Source organism: Pelophylax lessonae, assembly GCF_965119305.1.
Source record: "Pelophylax lessonae genome assembly, chromosome: 11".
Classification (NCBI taxonomy): Eukaryota; Metazoa; Chordata; class Amphibia; order Anura; family Ranidae; genus Pelophylax; species Pelophylax lessonae.
The window spans coordinates 12160869-12177376 of NC_138778.1; the positions used below are offsets into that span (position 1 = coordinate 12160869).

Here is a 16508-nt window from a genome sequence, read left to right on the forward strand (position 1 = left end):
CAGAGAGCAGGATCAGTTAGTGAGGTCTGCTCATGGTGCTCAGGAGAAGCTCAGTTTGTCTGAAGTATTTCAAACTGGTCCAATAGGAGGCATATTGGACAGTGGGAGGAAACCTGACAATTGAGTGCACAGGCATTTTGACAGCCCTGGTGATTGGCAGAGGAAAGTGTCTCAGCGCATGCTGGGATACTGTATAAATGACTCGGGGTCTTTCAGCTGGAGAGTGGAGTCCCGGAGGGAGGGGGCAGCTTCCCCTTCCCTGTTGAAGCTGTCATGTGGCCTCAAGTGGTTTACCTGAGGGCCTGAGAGTTAGAGAGGAACTGAACCCGGAGGACCTGCCATCAGGAATGACGCGGCAGAGCCTGATGTGCAGAAGGATTTCTCACTTGATGGAGAGCCCGGAATGTATGCGAGATCCCAGGACGGGGATGCTGACAGGACACCTTAGCGGCACACAGGTTCACCAGAGGTGCCTAAGTGCTAGCCAGTATTCACCAGGGCCCCTGATGGTGGGGATGGATTTGGCTGCATGCTAACACCAGGTTGCGGTCCTCCAATGTGAACAATTCTGTTCACACCCATGCGATCTGATTCATGTTGGAACTGACAGTTCGCACTACGATATACAAACTGATCTGGGGGTGTGGTTAACTTTGTAATGACAGCTCCAGCATAATGACAGCCCCAGCATTGTATATGGCAGTGTGAACTGCCTGCGAGTTGAATGCAATGCGGGACCCCGCAGTAGATTTGCAGGGTTCCCGCATCACATATATGTGAACTGGGACTAATACCAAGCACATTTGGAGTGACACATCTGAGGGGCATTTCTGTAAATTAGGGTACACTAGTGTTGCCCTCTGAAGAGTGAACCACAATGGATCACTTTTCAGAGGTTGTTTGCTAGGTGCCAAGGAAGCATTATGATGCCTCCTCACCATCTAATTTAATCCTTAAAAACCTGCACCACCTACAAAGGTTCCTCCTTATATCAGGACCCACCACCTTCCTTAGTACATTCACTCTGCAGAAGGTAGTCACTGGTCACCTGAGTCCCCCCTACATCAGAGTTCCCAGTATTCCCCTTTACATCAGTCTGCAGGATTCCCCCTTACAGTGCAAGGGGGAACTCTGTGGACGCTGATGTGAAGGGGAGCTCTGATGTAAAGGGCAGTGCTGCAGACCCTGATGTAAGTGGGAACTCTGATGTAAAGGGGAATGCAGTGGACTCTGATATAAGGTGGTCTCTGGTCACCAGAGCTCCCCTCTTATATCAGAGTTCCCTTTTAGAGCATGACCTGGAGAATTCTCCTTTATGTCAGAGTTCCCTTGCATTGTAAGGGAGGATCCTGCAGACTCTGATGTTCTTTTCTGGCTGGGTATATTAATATGACCTTCTTGTAAAGTTTATAATTTAAAATATTGATATTTGCACGGTTTACCACAGAATACGGGCATTTTAGGTACTTTTTTTGCAATGTCGAGGGGGGATCCTGGGTGAGTTCCCACACTTTTTTTCCCAGGACTTGACCCCTGGTTAGGTAGCTGGGAAGATGTACTGCTTGCAGCCGGACCTCCCTGTGTGGACGGGACAGGTAATCATTGAATACAAAAAGATAAAAAAGCAATGATTGCAGAAAAATATTTTATTTTTACAATGACAATTTCCCCATCACCTCTGTAATAATATGGCAGAAACACATTAGTTATATATAGACAAACTTTGGTTATTAAAAGTAAGTAAAGTAAGAGACATAACCAACATCTTTAAAGTAATAATAACCTTTAAAGTTTCACAACCTCCATCAACCAATCTAATCTCACCTCCTGCCAGGTCAGAGCCTGTTGGCACAATAAGGCCCCTTTCACACGGGCTTTCCGATCCGGTCCCTGCCAGTTTTTTCAGGCGGACCTGATCGGATCCTCCATGCATCCCTATGGAACAGCGGATGTCAGCGGTGACATGTCCTCTGACACCCGCTGCTATCTGTTCCGATCCTGTCCATGAAGTCCAGACGGATGGAAACCCTATTTTCCATCCATCTAGGGCAGGGGTGGGGAACCTACGTCCCGGGGGCCGTTTGCGGCCCTCAAAGTCATTTGGTCCGGCCCCCCGTGCAGCGGAGTCTGTGTCTCTCAGCTGATCTGTCAGAGTGGTGCCAATGCTTCCTGTATAGTTCCTGTATAGTTCTATCAAATGCACTCCGCCTGTGACCAATACAGGAAACATCGCCTCTTCCTCCAACGCGGCGCCGCTGCTAGCCAGTATTTACCGCCAGCAGCACACACAGCAGTACCAGCCAGAGCCAGCAGTACTCACAGCAGTACCAGCCAGCTATACCCACCAGCATTACCCGCCAGCAGTTCTTTTCAACACTTACCACCACAAAGTTGACTGCGCTCCAGACTGACCGAAGCAAACCTGGAAAACCAGTTGCAAATAGCAACATCATCAATACCAGCTAACATCACACACCTCACCAAAGAGAAGCAGTTGCAGCCATCACATTAGGGGTGAGTTAATTACATTTTTGACCAAATATAACAGGCACATTTTTAAGTTGATAAGTTTGTACAGCCCCCGAATGATTTTATAAATACCCAAATGGCCCTGGGCAGAAAAAAGGTTCCCCACCCCTGGTCTAGGGGATCGGATTGGATCAGATGAAAAGGGACAGGCGCTCCGTTTTCATCCGATCTCCCATAGAGGAGAGCGGGGCTCTGACAGGTCTGTCTCTGCAAAGTTAGCGGGAACAGAGCTGTCATCCTCCTGCTCAGAGGGGATCGGCAGATCGATCCCCGCTGAGAAAAACGGAGTCCGCTAGGTCAAAGCCCGTGTGAAAGGACCTAAAGAGGTGAATAATGGTTGGTTGCTGGCGGTTACAGCACTTTACATACTGCTAATTTCTTTAACTTTCACATGAAAACATAAAAAATAAGAAAGGTTCATGGAATGCAGGTGACACCATGTTGATGGAATAGAGTGGTTTGGGGCTTCTTCTTAAAGTGACTCTAAACCCAAAAACAAAATTTATAAAAAGAATCCTTCCAAATTACATTTGTTATCTACATGTGATCTTACATTTTAATATAAATGCTTCCTGCAACAAAAAGTAGTGATCTAGTGCAAAATGTGGTGCAGCTGTTCATGGTAGCCAATCAGCTTCTAACTTCAGCTTGTTCAATTAAGCTTTGACAAAAAACCTGGAAGCTGATTGGCTGCCAGACATGCCTAAAGGATTCCTGGTGAAGGGAAGTAAAAGTCCCCGCCCCTGACCTACAAAGTGTGGGATGAAGACAAGGACAGAGCGCAGGCCTCTCCCCCAGCATGGATGGTGTAAACTGAGTCTGAGCAGAGGCCGGTTCCATGCCCCACTGGAGATTCTCCTCCCCTGGCCAGCCCCGACCGAGCTGTCCCAGCTCCTCCCCACCAGCCTCTGCTGACCAGGCTGGGAACCCGGATTCGGCTGATGAGTAAAGAGAACCTGGAGTGGAGCTTCAGCATGGAATGGGGGTCAGAAGGAGGCCGGGAAGTGGGAGGGTGGGAGGGGGGCCGAGTCGCTGCACCATTGGCCTCTGGATTGTACTTGCCTCCTGTTCCAAAAGTTGCCAGTCAGCCCCTGATGTCAGCAGACATGTCACCGCTGATATCCGCCACTCCATAGGGGTGAATGTAGGGTCCGATCAGGTACGCCCAGGAAAATGGACAGGCGGACCTGATCGGATAGCCCGTGTGAAAGGGGCCTTAGTTATAGATTTTACTGTGCACAATGACATCATCGGTTGATAAGGAGGACGTTGGGTGCCTGCCCAGTATCTTTGTTTCCCCCTCCCTGTTAGCACTGGGGGTCACATTTGCTGAGTGAGTAGTTTTTTTTGAAAAGTTGATGGCTGCTCTGGACTGACCTGCTCAATAGAGGGTCTGTGGGTGGGTGGTAGGTGAGAGAGGGCCACTTAGGGAAATTAACTCCAAATCAATCTGGCCCGACTGGATGAAAGGCAGTGGACCCTTGTTAACCACTTGCCGACCGCCGCACGCCGATCTACGTCGGCGGTCAGCCCCTCACAGGCAAAGTGACGTAGGGCTAAGTCACTAGCTTGTGAGGGTCTAGGGAGCGAGCGCGCGCCGCCGGAGGCGCGCTCCCGCTCCCGCGTGGTCACGGACCCCCCCGCGCGTGTGACCGGCGGACCCGATGTCCGCCGGCCACTCTGCGATCGGCGGGGGAGAGGGAGAATGTCAGGCAGCTTGTGTAAACAAGCCACCTGTCATTCTCCCCTCTGTATGAGAGCTGATCATATGGATCTACTATGTAGATCCGTTGATCACTCTGCATACAGCTGAAGCCACAGCCAATCACAGTAAGAATCACGCCCCTAGGGACACACACAGCCCCTCCCTCTCAAATAAAGTTAACCCCTTCACTACCAGTGTATTTTTACAGTAACAGTGCATATATATAGCACTGATTACTGTAGAAATGTCACTGGTAACCCCAAAAGTGTCAAAAATGTCAGTCAAGGGTCCGATCTGTCCGCCCCAATGTCGCAGTAACGCAAAAAAAAAAATCGCAGATCGCCGCCATTACACGTTAAAAAAAAAACAACAAAAATGACAAAAATCTTTCCCTTAGTCAGTAAACGCAATAACTTTTGCGCAAACCAATCAAAATACGCTTTTTGCGATTTTTTTTACCAAACATAGGTAGCATAAAACAAATTGGCCGAAAATGTTAAAAAATTTTGATTTTTACATTTTTTTGGGGGGGAATTTCATATAAAAAAAAGGGAAAAATATTGCTATTTTTGCAAAATTGACGCTCTTTTTTTGTTTATAGCGCGTGATCAAAAAATCGCACAGGTGATCAAATACCACCAAAAGAAAGCTCTGTTTGTGGGAAAAAAAGGACGCCAAATTCGTTTAGGTACAGCGGCGCACGACCGCGCAATTGTCCGTTAAAATCACGCAGTGCCGAATCGCAAAATAGCCCCTGGTCGTTTAGCAGCCAAATCCTCCGGGGCTTAAGTGGTTAAGGGGTCTGGGCTGCTACCTTAAGACAGTGGTTCTCAATTCCGGTCCTCGGGACCCACTAACAGGCCAGATTTTAAGTATTACCTTGGGGGATGCAGACTAGAATACTGCAATCACTGAGCAGCAAATGAGATCACCTGTGATGTAATTTAGTTATCTTGCAAACCTGGCCTGTTGGTGGGTCCCGAGGACCGGAGTTGAGAACCACTGCCTTAAGATACGGCCTAGTGGTCATTTCCAAAGTTTCTAGTGGTAGTCGGTTAACCACTTGCTGACTGCCGCAGGACTATATACGGGGCAGTCAGCGCCTCACAGACAAAGTGATGTATGGGTACGTCACTAGCCTGTGAGGCTCTAGGGAGCAGGCGCGCTCCCGCTCACTCACGGACCCCCCCACGCGAGTGAGCGGCGGACCGCCTGTAAACAAAGCCGCCTGTCATTCTCCCCAGTGTAACAGCACAGATCATACGGTCCTGCTATGTAGGACCGTAGATCTCTGCTGTTACATCACTAGCCACATCCAATCACAGTTAGAAGCACGCCCCTAGGGACACACTTAAAGCGGAGTTCCACCCTGGGAATACTTTTTTTTAATAAAAATACCCCCCGGACAGTCAGGGCTAGTGCATTCCACAATGGATAGCCTCTGATCTGTCCCGGGTTGCACTTACCTTTTAGTTGAAATACTTACCTTGAAAAAGTATTGTCCAGCGCTGCCATCTCAGGTGTGGGCAGCTTGAAGCCAGCGCGATCCTCTTCTGCGTCCTCTTCCTTCTTCTTCTTCTTCGGTCCCACGATGCACTGCACCGACCCCGCCGTCACTTCCGGTGCGCGCGCGTCATCCCTCCACAGCATCTGGGCATGCCCATAAGCTGTTTAGAAGGGAATGACGCACGCGCCCCGGAACTGACGTCGGGGCCGGTGCAGGCGCATTGATTCCTGGGAGCGATGACGTTCAGCTCCCAGGAATCACTGCAAAAGCCAGGAAGTGACGAATCGCCGTGGCCGCCGAGGGGAGGAAGAAGGAAGTAAGGTAAGTATATTTTCTCTACAAGGGAAGTAAAAAAAAAAAAAATTGCGATTATCCATTTGTTTTTCAGGTGACCCGGAGCGAGAAGATGGAGGTAAGTATAAATTTAGGGTGGAACTCCACTTTAACCCCTCCTTCTCAAATAAAGTTAACCCCTTCCCTGCCAGTGTCATTTTTACAGTAACAGCACATATGTATAGCACTGATTACTGTAGTAATGTCACTGGTAACCCCAAAAGTGTCAAAAATGTCAGTCAAGGGTCCGATCTGTCCGCCGCAATGTTGCAGTGCCGCAAAAAAAAAAAATTGCAGATCGCCGCCATTACCCGTTAAAAAAAAACAATAAAAATGACAAAAATCTTTCCCTTAGTTAGTAAACGCAATAACCTTTGCGCAAATTAATCAAAATACGCTTTTTGCTATTTTTTTTACCAAACATGTGTAGCAGAAATCAAATTGGCCTAAAATGTTAAAAACATTTTGATTTTTACATTTTTTGGGGGGGAATTTCATATAAAAAATGTGAAAAATATTGTTATTTTTGCAAAATTGTCGCTCTTTTTTTGTTTATAGCGCATGATCAAAAAAAAAATATCGCACAGGTTATCAAATGCCACCAAAAGAAAACTCTGTTTGTGGGAAAAAATGGACGTCAATTTCATTTGGGTACAGCATTGCACGACCGCGCAATTGTCCGTTAACGTCACGCAGTGCCGAATCGCAAAATAGGCCCTGGGCAGGAAGGGGGTAAAATCTTCCGGGGCTTAAGTGGTTAAAGGAGCACCCAAAATCAGCAATAAGAATCCCACTTGGATCAAAAGATCTTCGTTTTATTGGTAGCAGAACATGTTAAAGCCAACACGTTTCGTGGGGGAACAGAGAACCCCCCTTCTTCAGAGCTTTTTACTTGGCCTAGGTCAGTGAACTAGGCCAACTAAAAAGCCCTGAAGAAAGGGGAGTCTCTGTTCCCCCGAAACTCGTTGGCTTTAACATGTTCTGTTACCAATAAAACGAAGATCTTTTGCTCCAAGTGGGATTCTTATTGCTGATTTTGGGCGCTCCTTTAACCTTCCTAGCGGTATTCCCGAGTGTGACTCGGGGTAAGATTTTAGTGCCAAAAGCGGTAACCCCGAGTCACACTCGGGGTAGCTCTAAGAAGATCGCTGGATGCTGGAGGAGGTTTTACTTACCTTTTCTCCGGGATCCAGCGAAGACTGCGAGCGGTATGCGGCGGCGGAGCTCTCTCCTGATCGTCTGCGAGCCCCGGCTTCCGTTTCCGGCGACGTGACGTCCGCCGGGGGGTGGAACCGGCGGCAAATTCGAATGTAAAATGCACCAAACACACTGATATCGTTCAAAATAAAATCACATTACATTACCCCCCAGTGCCCTTTCCTGCAGTTTTACTGTACTTTTTATGTAAATATATGTGTATATATATATATATATATATATATATACACACACACACACATATTATATATATATATATATATATATATACACACACACATATATATATATATATATATATATATATATATATACACGTATATATATATATATATATATATATACACGTAATTCTTGTGAATGAGCAGCCCAAACCAACTGTATACATTATATATATATATATATATATACGTATATATATATATATATAATATATGTATACATACATATATATATATATATATATATATATATATATATATATATATATATATAATATGTAGAATAAATGTATACAGTTGGTTTGGGTTGCTCATTCACAAGAATTACATGCTTTCAGCACCTAAAATCCAAAAGAATCATACCGCCAGGGAGGTTAACAGACTACCACTATTAGCTGAGTGAGAGAAATTAAGGGTTAAGAGAAATACTAGTCAGTACCACTATGTAAAGGTGTATGCCTTGGAAGAAAAAAAAAAAAATCACCTCTAACTCTTAACGTTTAATGTCCGATATCTAGAGGACGCTGCATTATGTAAAACTATTAGTTTTGTACATTTTAGAATGGGGTGCCTCAAAATTGTGCATCATTTTAAAGGGTGCCTCGACTGCTAAAGAGTTGAGTAATACTGGTGTACAGAATGAAGCTCGGCATTGCATATAGAAGCAGTTAGTCACACTTGTTAGGCTACTAAAATTCTCCCTGGATCTCCAGCCAAAAGATGACATTTTATTTACAGGTGGAGTCTGGGTGGCTGAGGTACATTTTGGCTTTATAGATCTCTAAGGCTCCGTTCACATCTAGGCGTTTTGGGGCGTTTTTGGGGCGTTTTTCTGCTCTAGGATCAGCTCTCAAAACGCCCAACAAGACAAATCCTATTCATTTCAATGGCCCCTGTTCACATCTGAGCGTTTTGACGCTGTATACAAAACGCCCAACGCTCAAAAAAGTACATGAGCTTCTTTTTGGGCAGATTACAGGCGCTTTCCATTGATCTCTATTCAATCTAAAAACGCCTGCACAAAAATCGCGGTAAAAATCGCGGAAAATCGCTGTAAAAAACGCCGCAAAAATCGCGGTAAAATCGCGGTAAAAAACGCGCGAAAAACGCTACGCTCAGGTGTGAATGTAGCCTCAGGGACTCCAGTGCTGTGATATTTCCAGCATTCATTATAATAATAATCAATAAAGTTAGAATTTTAAACAGAAGAATGGGAGCCCCTTGTAATAATTTCACCACTGAAATCCCTGAGAACGATGAAAAAACAGCATAAGCTCAAGGCGTCTTTCACATGGGCGTTCCGTATGTCCGTATATCACCCCATCCGTTTGCGGGTGATGTACGGACATAATGCATGTCAATGGGATTGCGGATGTCAGTGGATGGCGTCCTTTCAGTTCTGTTTCGTTTTTTGGAACGGAACAGAACCCTATTTTTCTTCCGTTTTAAAAACGGAATGGACGGAAAATCAGAGGTCAGCGGTGTCATCCGCAATCCCATAGACTTACATTATGTCCGTATATCACTCGCAAACGGATGGGATGATATGCACACATACAGACCGGATGACGCAAGTGTCATCCGTGTCCATAAAAAAAAAAAAAAAAAGTGCCGGAGCGGATCGCTCGTGTGAAAGAGGCCTTAGTGTTCAAACATCTGCCAAACACTGTAGAAAACTTTGGGTGAACGAATAAAACTGTCGCTGTGCACAGAATGAAGCATAGAGTACAATATAGTCCTAGTTAGTAATTATTGATCCGTTCCACAAAGCGATCACAAGGTGGAGGGGCTCGGTGAAGGTGGTGGTGAAGGTGTGGAGGTGTTGGATTGGGTCACACAGCTCATAAAAGGAGATCTTCCCGGCCTCATAATCCAGACAGATCCTGAATTTATGGCCGGTAGGCTCGTTAACACATGAATAAAATAGATTATGCCTCACATTATACTGCTCATCACACCTTCGAAAACACCAGGAATCCTTATTATTCCCAATATATGATCCCCTGTCCATACTGGGATAACACAACCCGACTCTCCAGCGGTTTGAATTCCTCGTGTCCACCTCCCAGAAATGCCGCCCCGAAGAAAAACTTCCCCTGCTTAGAACCTGAGATTTCCAAAATCTTTTGTGAGTATTTGGGCGATTTAAATTTACTGCTGACAAAGATGCAGCTTTAAGATCTCTTGAAATCTTTATATTATTAGCAGCCGTTTCCTCATCAAGCAAAACACCTTCTGGTTGCTGAGTATCAATGTGAATGTCTTTTATAAAGTCAGATAATTTGTGTAATCTGTCTGTGATGGAATTCTCATAGAAATCACCTTCACTCGGAATCTTTGCGTCCATATTATCCTCCTGCTCGGTATGACAGATGTCCTCTCCGTCTGAGTTCTGATCCTCCAGGACGGTCATTGGGTCGGTGGTGTCACACAATTTCTCAATGTGACTCATCTTCCTGGACATCTCGTCCTTCTGTATCTCCAGCTGTTGGATTAGATTGGACAGAGATTGTGAGATCTTCTCCTCCAGCATGGAAATCTCACTCAGGACTCTCTTCTCAAGTTCTTCCAGCTCTCTCCTGATATCTCTGAACAGGGCAGTGACTCTCTCTGTTACACCGGCTGCTCTTTCTTGTACGTCTGTCCTACGTTTTTGCAGACTCCGGACTTGTTTCTCAGCCCATGCTTTATTTGAGGTCATCATCTCCAGATCTTTCCTCAACTTCTCTTTCTTCTTCTCAGAGGCTTCATCCAGCTTCTCCACTTGGTGTCCTTTGTGTTCTCCCTCGGCAATACAGTATACACAGATACAAACCCTTTCCTTGGTGCAGTAATATTCCACAATCTTTTTATGGATGGAGCATTTTCTGTTCCCCGGGTAGTTGGTGGGATCAGATAAGACGTGTTCTGGTGACCTGACATGGACGGTCAAATGTTTGCCACACAGAGAACTTTCACAGAGCAGACAGGATTTTATAGCCGGCACAGGAAAGTCCACACAGTAAGAACAATAGATTCCTGTATCTTTCTGATCAGGCTGAGAAATAGAAAGCATCTCCGCTATGTTACGTAGAGCTCTGGCGGTAGATAGTTCAGGTCGGTCCTGGAACTCCGCTCTGCACTCCGGACAGGTATAAAGTCCAGACGCCTCCTGAGTGACCAACACACGGCCAATACATTCCCGGCAGAAGTTGTGTCCACATCTCAGTGTTACCGGATCCGTATAAATGTTCAGGCAGATGGAGCAGCTCAGCTCGTCTCTTAGATTAGCAGACGCCATTGTAGCCTGCAGGAGGAGAAATGAAACTGAAAGTTTGTTCAATTTCTGTTAAACAAGACGGAAGGAATAATACAAAGGAAGAGTCACCGGAGCTTTGCTTGTCCAGCTCACCTTTCACACAACCAGTCCACGCTCACACTCCAAGTTTTCAAAAGTTCTACGATTTCAGACACTGTTTGCAGATCTCTGATCTTTGTTACTTTGTAGCAGCTCTGGATGGATTAGACTCACTTAGGTTGTGAATGTGTCTGCAAGTCTCCAAATGAGAATTTCCTTTGTATCGGTTCAAAGAATGATTTCATTACACTTTGGGTCATTCATTGTCTTCTTCAGACTTCTGTTTTTGCTCATGGACTTTGCAGAGCGGTTCATCAACTTCAGCTTCTTCCAGGAACGTTCCAACTTTCCTCTCCGCAGTCAGAAACAATTTGACTTCCTAATCATGTGACCGCTGCCCCACCCACAGAGGGAATTAAAGGTACAGGGTAGTGTCTATGAGAGTGCTTTATTATTATTATTATTATTATTAGTAGTAGTAGTAATAATAATATTAGTAATCAGGGCTTTTTTCTCTCAGGGAATAGGTGCAGATACTCACATCCCTATTGCCAAGTAAAGTGACGGTGTGGTCAGGTATTGGAACTGCATGCAATGCATCCAGAAAGTATTCACAGCGCTTCACTTTTTCCACATTTTGTTATATTACACAATAAAATTACAGCCTTCATCCAAAATTGATTAACCACTTCCCGACCACCCGCCGCCCATTTACTGCGGCAAGGTGGCTCTCCTGCACAAACCGACGCAGGACTACGTCAGTCGTGCGCAGGAAGCTAGGGAGCGAGCATGCTCCCGCCTCCACTCGGCAGCGGGAAAGTCGATACCTGTGTCAGGCAGCTCCGATTGCCAACTGACACCTGTGATTGTTCCCCACCAAGAGAGAAGAGCGGTCGACTGTTGTAAACACAGCTGACCATTCTTCTCCCTGGAATGGTCATAGAGCCCATGTAATCCTTCTATATAGGATCACATGTCTCTATGGTCATTTCAGAAGCCACGCCCCCCCCACAGTTAGAATCACTCCCCTAGGCTCACATTTAACACCTTGATCACTTATAATGTAACAGTGCATATTTTTAGTGCTGATTACTGCAGTAATGTCACTGGTGCCCCCAAAAGTGTAAAAAATGTCAGTTAGGGGTCCGATCTGTCTGCCGCAATGTCGCACTCCCACAAAAAAAAAAAAACAACAACAAAAGAAATAACATAAATCTTTCCCGTGATTAGTAGATGCAATAACTTTTGTACAAACCAATCAAAATACGCTTATTGCGATTTTATTTTACCAAAAATATGTAGCAGAATACAAATTGGCCTAAAATGTTAAAAAATTTTGATTTTTAATTTTTTTTTTTGGAATGTTATATAGCAGAAAGTGAAAAATATTTTTTTTTTTCAAAACGGTCGCTCTTTTTTTGTGTATACCGCAATAAAATAAAAATCTCACAGGTGATCAAATACCACCAAAAGAAAGCTCTATTTGTGGGAAAAAATTACTTAAATTTCGTTTGGGTACAGTTTTGCATGACCGCGCAATTGTCCGTTAAAGTAACCCAGTGCCGAATCACAAAATATAGCTTGGTCATTAAGGGGGGCAAATTCTTCAGGTCTTAAAGTGGTTAAATTCATTATTTTCCTCAAAATTCTACAAACAATACCCCAGAATGACAACGTGAAAAAGTTTTATTTGAAATCTTTGCAAATTTATTAAAAATAAAAAAAAATAAAAAAAACAGACAAAAATCACACGTACATTAGTTTTCACAGCCTTTGCCATGACAATCAAAATTGAGCTCAGGTGCATCCTGTTTCCACAGATCGTCCTTGAGATGTTTCTACAACTTTGGAGTCCACCTGTGGTAAATTTAGCTGATTGAACATGATTTGGAAATGCGCACACCTGGCTATTTAAGGTCCCAGTTAACAGCGCAGGAGGGGCTGCCTGCTGCAGTATAACTGCATTGGGCGGTCCGTAACTGGTTTAAGAGCCAATTTTTATGTAGAAAAAAAAAACGTAATTTTTTTTTTTATGCAATTTTCCAAAAACTTGTACCAGAAAAAAATCTTCCATGGACTCAACATGCCTCTCAGCAAATACCTTGGGGTGTCTACTTTCCAAAAAGGGGTAATTTGTGGGGTGTTTGAACTGTCCTGGCATCTTAGTGCTTTAAGAAATGTGATAAGCCGTCAAAGTCAGAGACGCTTAAAAGCTTCAGAAATTCCAATATATATATTATACACATATACACACATTATACATACATACATACATACATACATACATAAATATATATATATATATATATTGTAAGGGATTAGCTCGGTGGTAGGCGTGGATGACCCCTTTGGGGGTGCGTTTTCACAGAGAGATAGCCGATTAGAGGTTGAAAACAAGACTGATTTATTCATGCAATTTACTTAACACAATTGCAAGCATCAAAACAGCCAAAATAAAATAAAAGACAAAATAAATCCTTGCCTCTGTGGGCGGCTACCTTCTCACGCTGGAACCTACCTAAGAAGTCTTTCCAACCTACTGTTGGGCCGACACTGCTGATCCTACAGCAGACACTCAAATGTCCATTTGTTTGCTTTTCACACAGCACAAACATTGTCCATTGAACATGTCCCTTTGTTTTCTTTCACACAGCACATGTTCATTTATAACAGGATCCTTTACTCTTCAGATTCTTCATATTGAACACAGTTCATTTAACAGGTCCCTTTACTCTTCACACTCTTCACATGGAACACTTTGTCTTCTCACCTTTGAGACGTCTTCACTCGTGGTTACCCTCCTTAGCTTCACATCGCTTTAGGGGGTCTTCTCCCATGCTCACCAGCTTGTCGGGAGGCACACATCCGACTGTCCCCCTCTCCCAGCCCACACGGCGACAGGCGGCAGCAGTCCTTCTCCCATGCCCACACGGCGTCGGGAGGTACACGTATGTCTGTCCTCCTCTTCCCAGCTCACACAGCGACAGGAGGCAGCACTCAATAGATTTTCTCTGGACAAATTATAGAGTCCTTGATCTCCTCATTCTGAACAGCTGAATGGTTTTCAACTTCCTGCTGGCTCTCTCTGCAGCCAACACCCTATAGTATCAGTGAACTTTCAAAGCAGGTGGGAATGTGTCTCCTCTCAGTGACTACATTCCCAGATTTACCTGACTTCCTGTCACATACCCCCCCTCTTGTTTCAACCCTAGGGTTGGGACACATATTTCCAGGCACGCATGTGTCAGGCACTGCTGACTCACTGATAAGCCTCCTATTATCCTCAAGCTTCCGGATGAAACTGTTTTGTCATCTTCATTGACAGATTTCTCATAACTGCCACACAGTTTGTCTCTCATCTCATATACACATTCTTCAACTGCATTTTTGGCATCATTTTGCTCCTTCTCGTTTCTGTCATCTTCATTGACAGCTTTCTCATAAATGTCAGACAGCTTGTCCCTCATAACCGTCTGTCCAATCCACCATGGAGGACCGTGATCCATAGGCAACTCAATTGGGCTAGTCTTAATGTCTTCAACATTCTTAAGACGCCTCTCTCTGCAATCCATAAATGTTTTCCACAAAACTTTGAGAACCTTTGCTTCACTAAGCTTTGTTCCAAGTAGGGACTCTTGACATCCCTCTGTGACTTGAGTTGCCTCTCCATACATCTGTACACAATCATTGACTTTTTGTTGTAAAAGGGAATGATCTTCCTTCTTGAGCTTTGCTTGCTCTAAGATGCTGTGCAGAGGATTTTCCAATTGAGACAACAGGCTGTCACACATTTCTTCAAAGTGACCCCTGTTCCTTTTCCCAGAGATATCAATATCATTCACCAAACATTTCATATTCATAGGCAGATCGGAAGCATTTGCACTCATCAACTTCTTAAACTTTTCGCCCTCCTGAGCGAGTCGCAGTAAAGGCCTACTATTTGATTTGATATTCAGTTTATATTTCTTGCCAAACTCTTCACAGAAGTAGTCAACCAGAACATCATCAACTTTCCTTACACCAACATAGGGGTTAAAGGCAACAACACAGTTGAACCCAGCGATCTGGGTGGTATCCATTATAGACCTCCTCTCTGCATCAGTGAAGAAGCATGGAACTGCAACACATTCTTTTACAGGTTTCTTCAATGCACTTTCTGCTGAACTATTTGACCGCTCAAGGTCACCTAGTTCTTTTTCTCTATCTGAATTCCACATGGAATGCATCTCAAGATCACGATCAAACTTCTGCCACCCGTCTTTCACCAGTTCCATTTTGGAAACACTCCCTGAAAGGCACTTATTCATTTGCTTCACGTTTTCACCAACAGCCTTAGTTTTCCCCACTAGGTTTTCAGCCTGAACTGAGAAATCATCACATTTCTTACTCAGCTCCTTTGTTTGCTGAAGCTCTAATGATACATTTTCCAATGCTTGAAGTTTTTGAAGGAACGGTTTATTCCAAAGGGGTGATTCAAGCCACATGTCATCACATTTCTGAGGCTCACTCAGGACAGACCCCAAAACACTGATCCTTTTAAAAACTGCATCAGGCACACTATCCCCTCTTTGGGACAGATCCTCTGTTGCCTGGAATTCCTCTTCCAGTTCCTGCAACGGAATCTTCATCTCTTCTACTTGCTGTTCTAAGGCTCGCTTAGACTTTTCTAGCTCCTGAACTCTTTTCACAACATCATCCTTGGAGCTGACCAATTCTTCCATTTCTGTACGCAGCTGTTTGTTAACACTTTCTAGTTCAGCCTTACACTCTAGAGCTTCCTCCAAAGAGCGAGCCAAGAACAGGGCTTTGCTCTCGTTATCACGCACCTCCGTTTCTGCACGGGCGCGTTCTTCTGCATATTTTGCAGACACAGTCTTCTCTTCACCAAGCATCTGATCAAACTTCTTTTTCACATCTTCAACACACTGTAATGAACCAACGCTTTCTTCCATGCGTTTTTTCATATCCGCTATCTGAGCTTGCAATGTTGCGACTTGCTCTGATAGGTTTTTCTTTGCTTCCGCCTCCTCTTTTAATTGTTCCAGGAAGCCATTTTTCTCATCTTCCATTTGTTTGAGCTTTGTGCTAAAACTCAGCCTTTGACACCTCTCTTCCTGTAAGAGTTCCTGCGTGTCTTGCAGCTGCGATTCCAAGATAGAAAAATCTTCCGCAATTTCTCTAGATTTGCTGTCTGCTTGAGAAAGCTGATTTGTAACATTGTCCAACTCAACCTGCAGTCGGTTTGCCTTCTCTGACAGCTTAGCACACAATCGGTCACCTTCTGACACCTTGACTTGCGATTCCAGAAGCTGTGCCTCTACTTTTTCCCTCTTATGTTCACAATCTTCTTTTCCCTGCATAAGAGCCTTCACCTCATTGGCTAGCATCTGGGAATAAGAATGTAATTCTGCCACACAGGCTTCTTTCTCCTTTAACTGCTGCTGGACACGTTGGGCTTCCCCTTTCCAACTTTCACAGTCCGCACGCCATTCATTTACCACATTGCTTAAAGTAGTGAGCTCATACACAGTACTCAGTAATTTAGCCTCTCTTTCACTTTTCTCTTTGTCGCTGAGAGACAATGTCGCTTTCAGAGCAACATTCTGTTCCTGCGACTCCTGCAGGTCTATTTTTGTAACTTCCAAACACTGAAGACTT

At 44.5% G+C, this 16508-nt stretch overlaps 1 protein-coding gene across 1 annotated transcript in view; it reads right to left on the reverse strand.

Annotated features, from left to right (window-relative positions):
* The window catches only part of LOC309566991 (uncharacterized protein), an 80855-nt gene that overhangs the window by 57264 nt on the left and 7083 nt on the right, over window positions 1-16508 (reverse strand). The window contains exon 2 of the mRNA XM_082272310.1: window positions 9271-10838. Coding sequence (XP_082128436.1) covers window positions 9271-10838 — 1568 coding nt within the window. The remainder of the gene's footprint in view (window positions 1-9270; window positions 10839-16508) is intronic.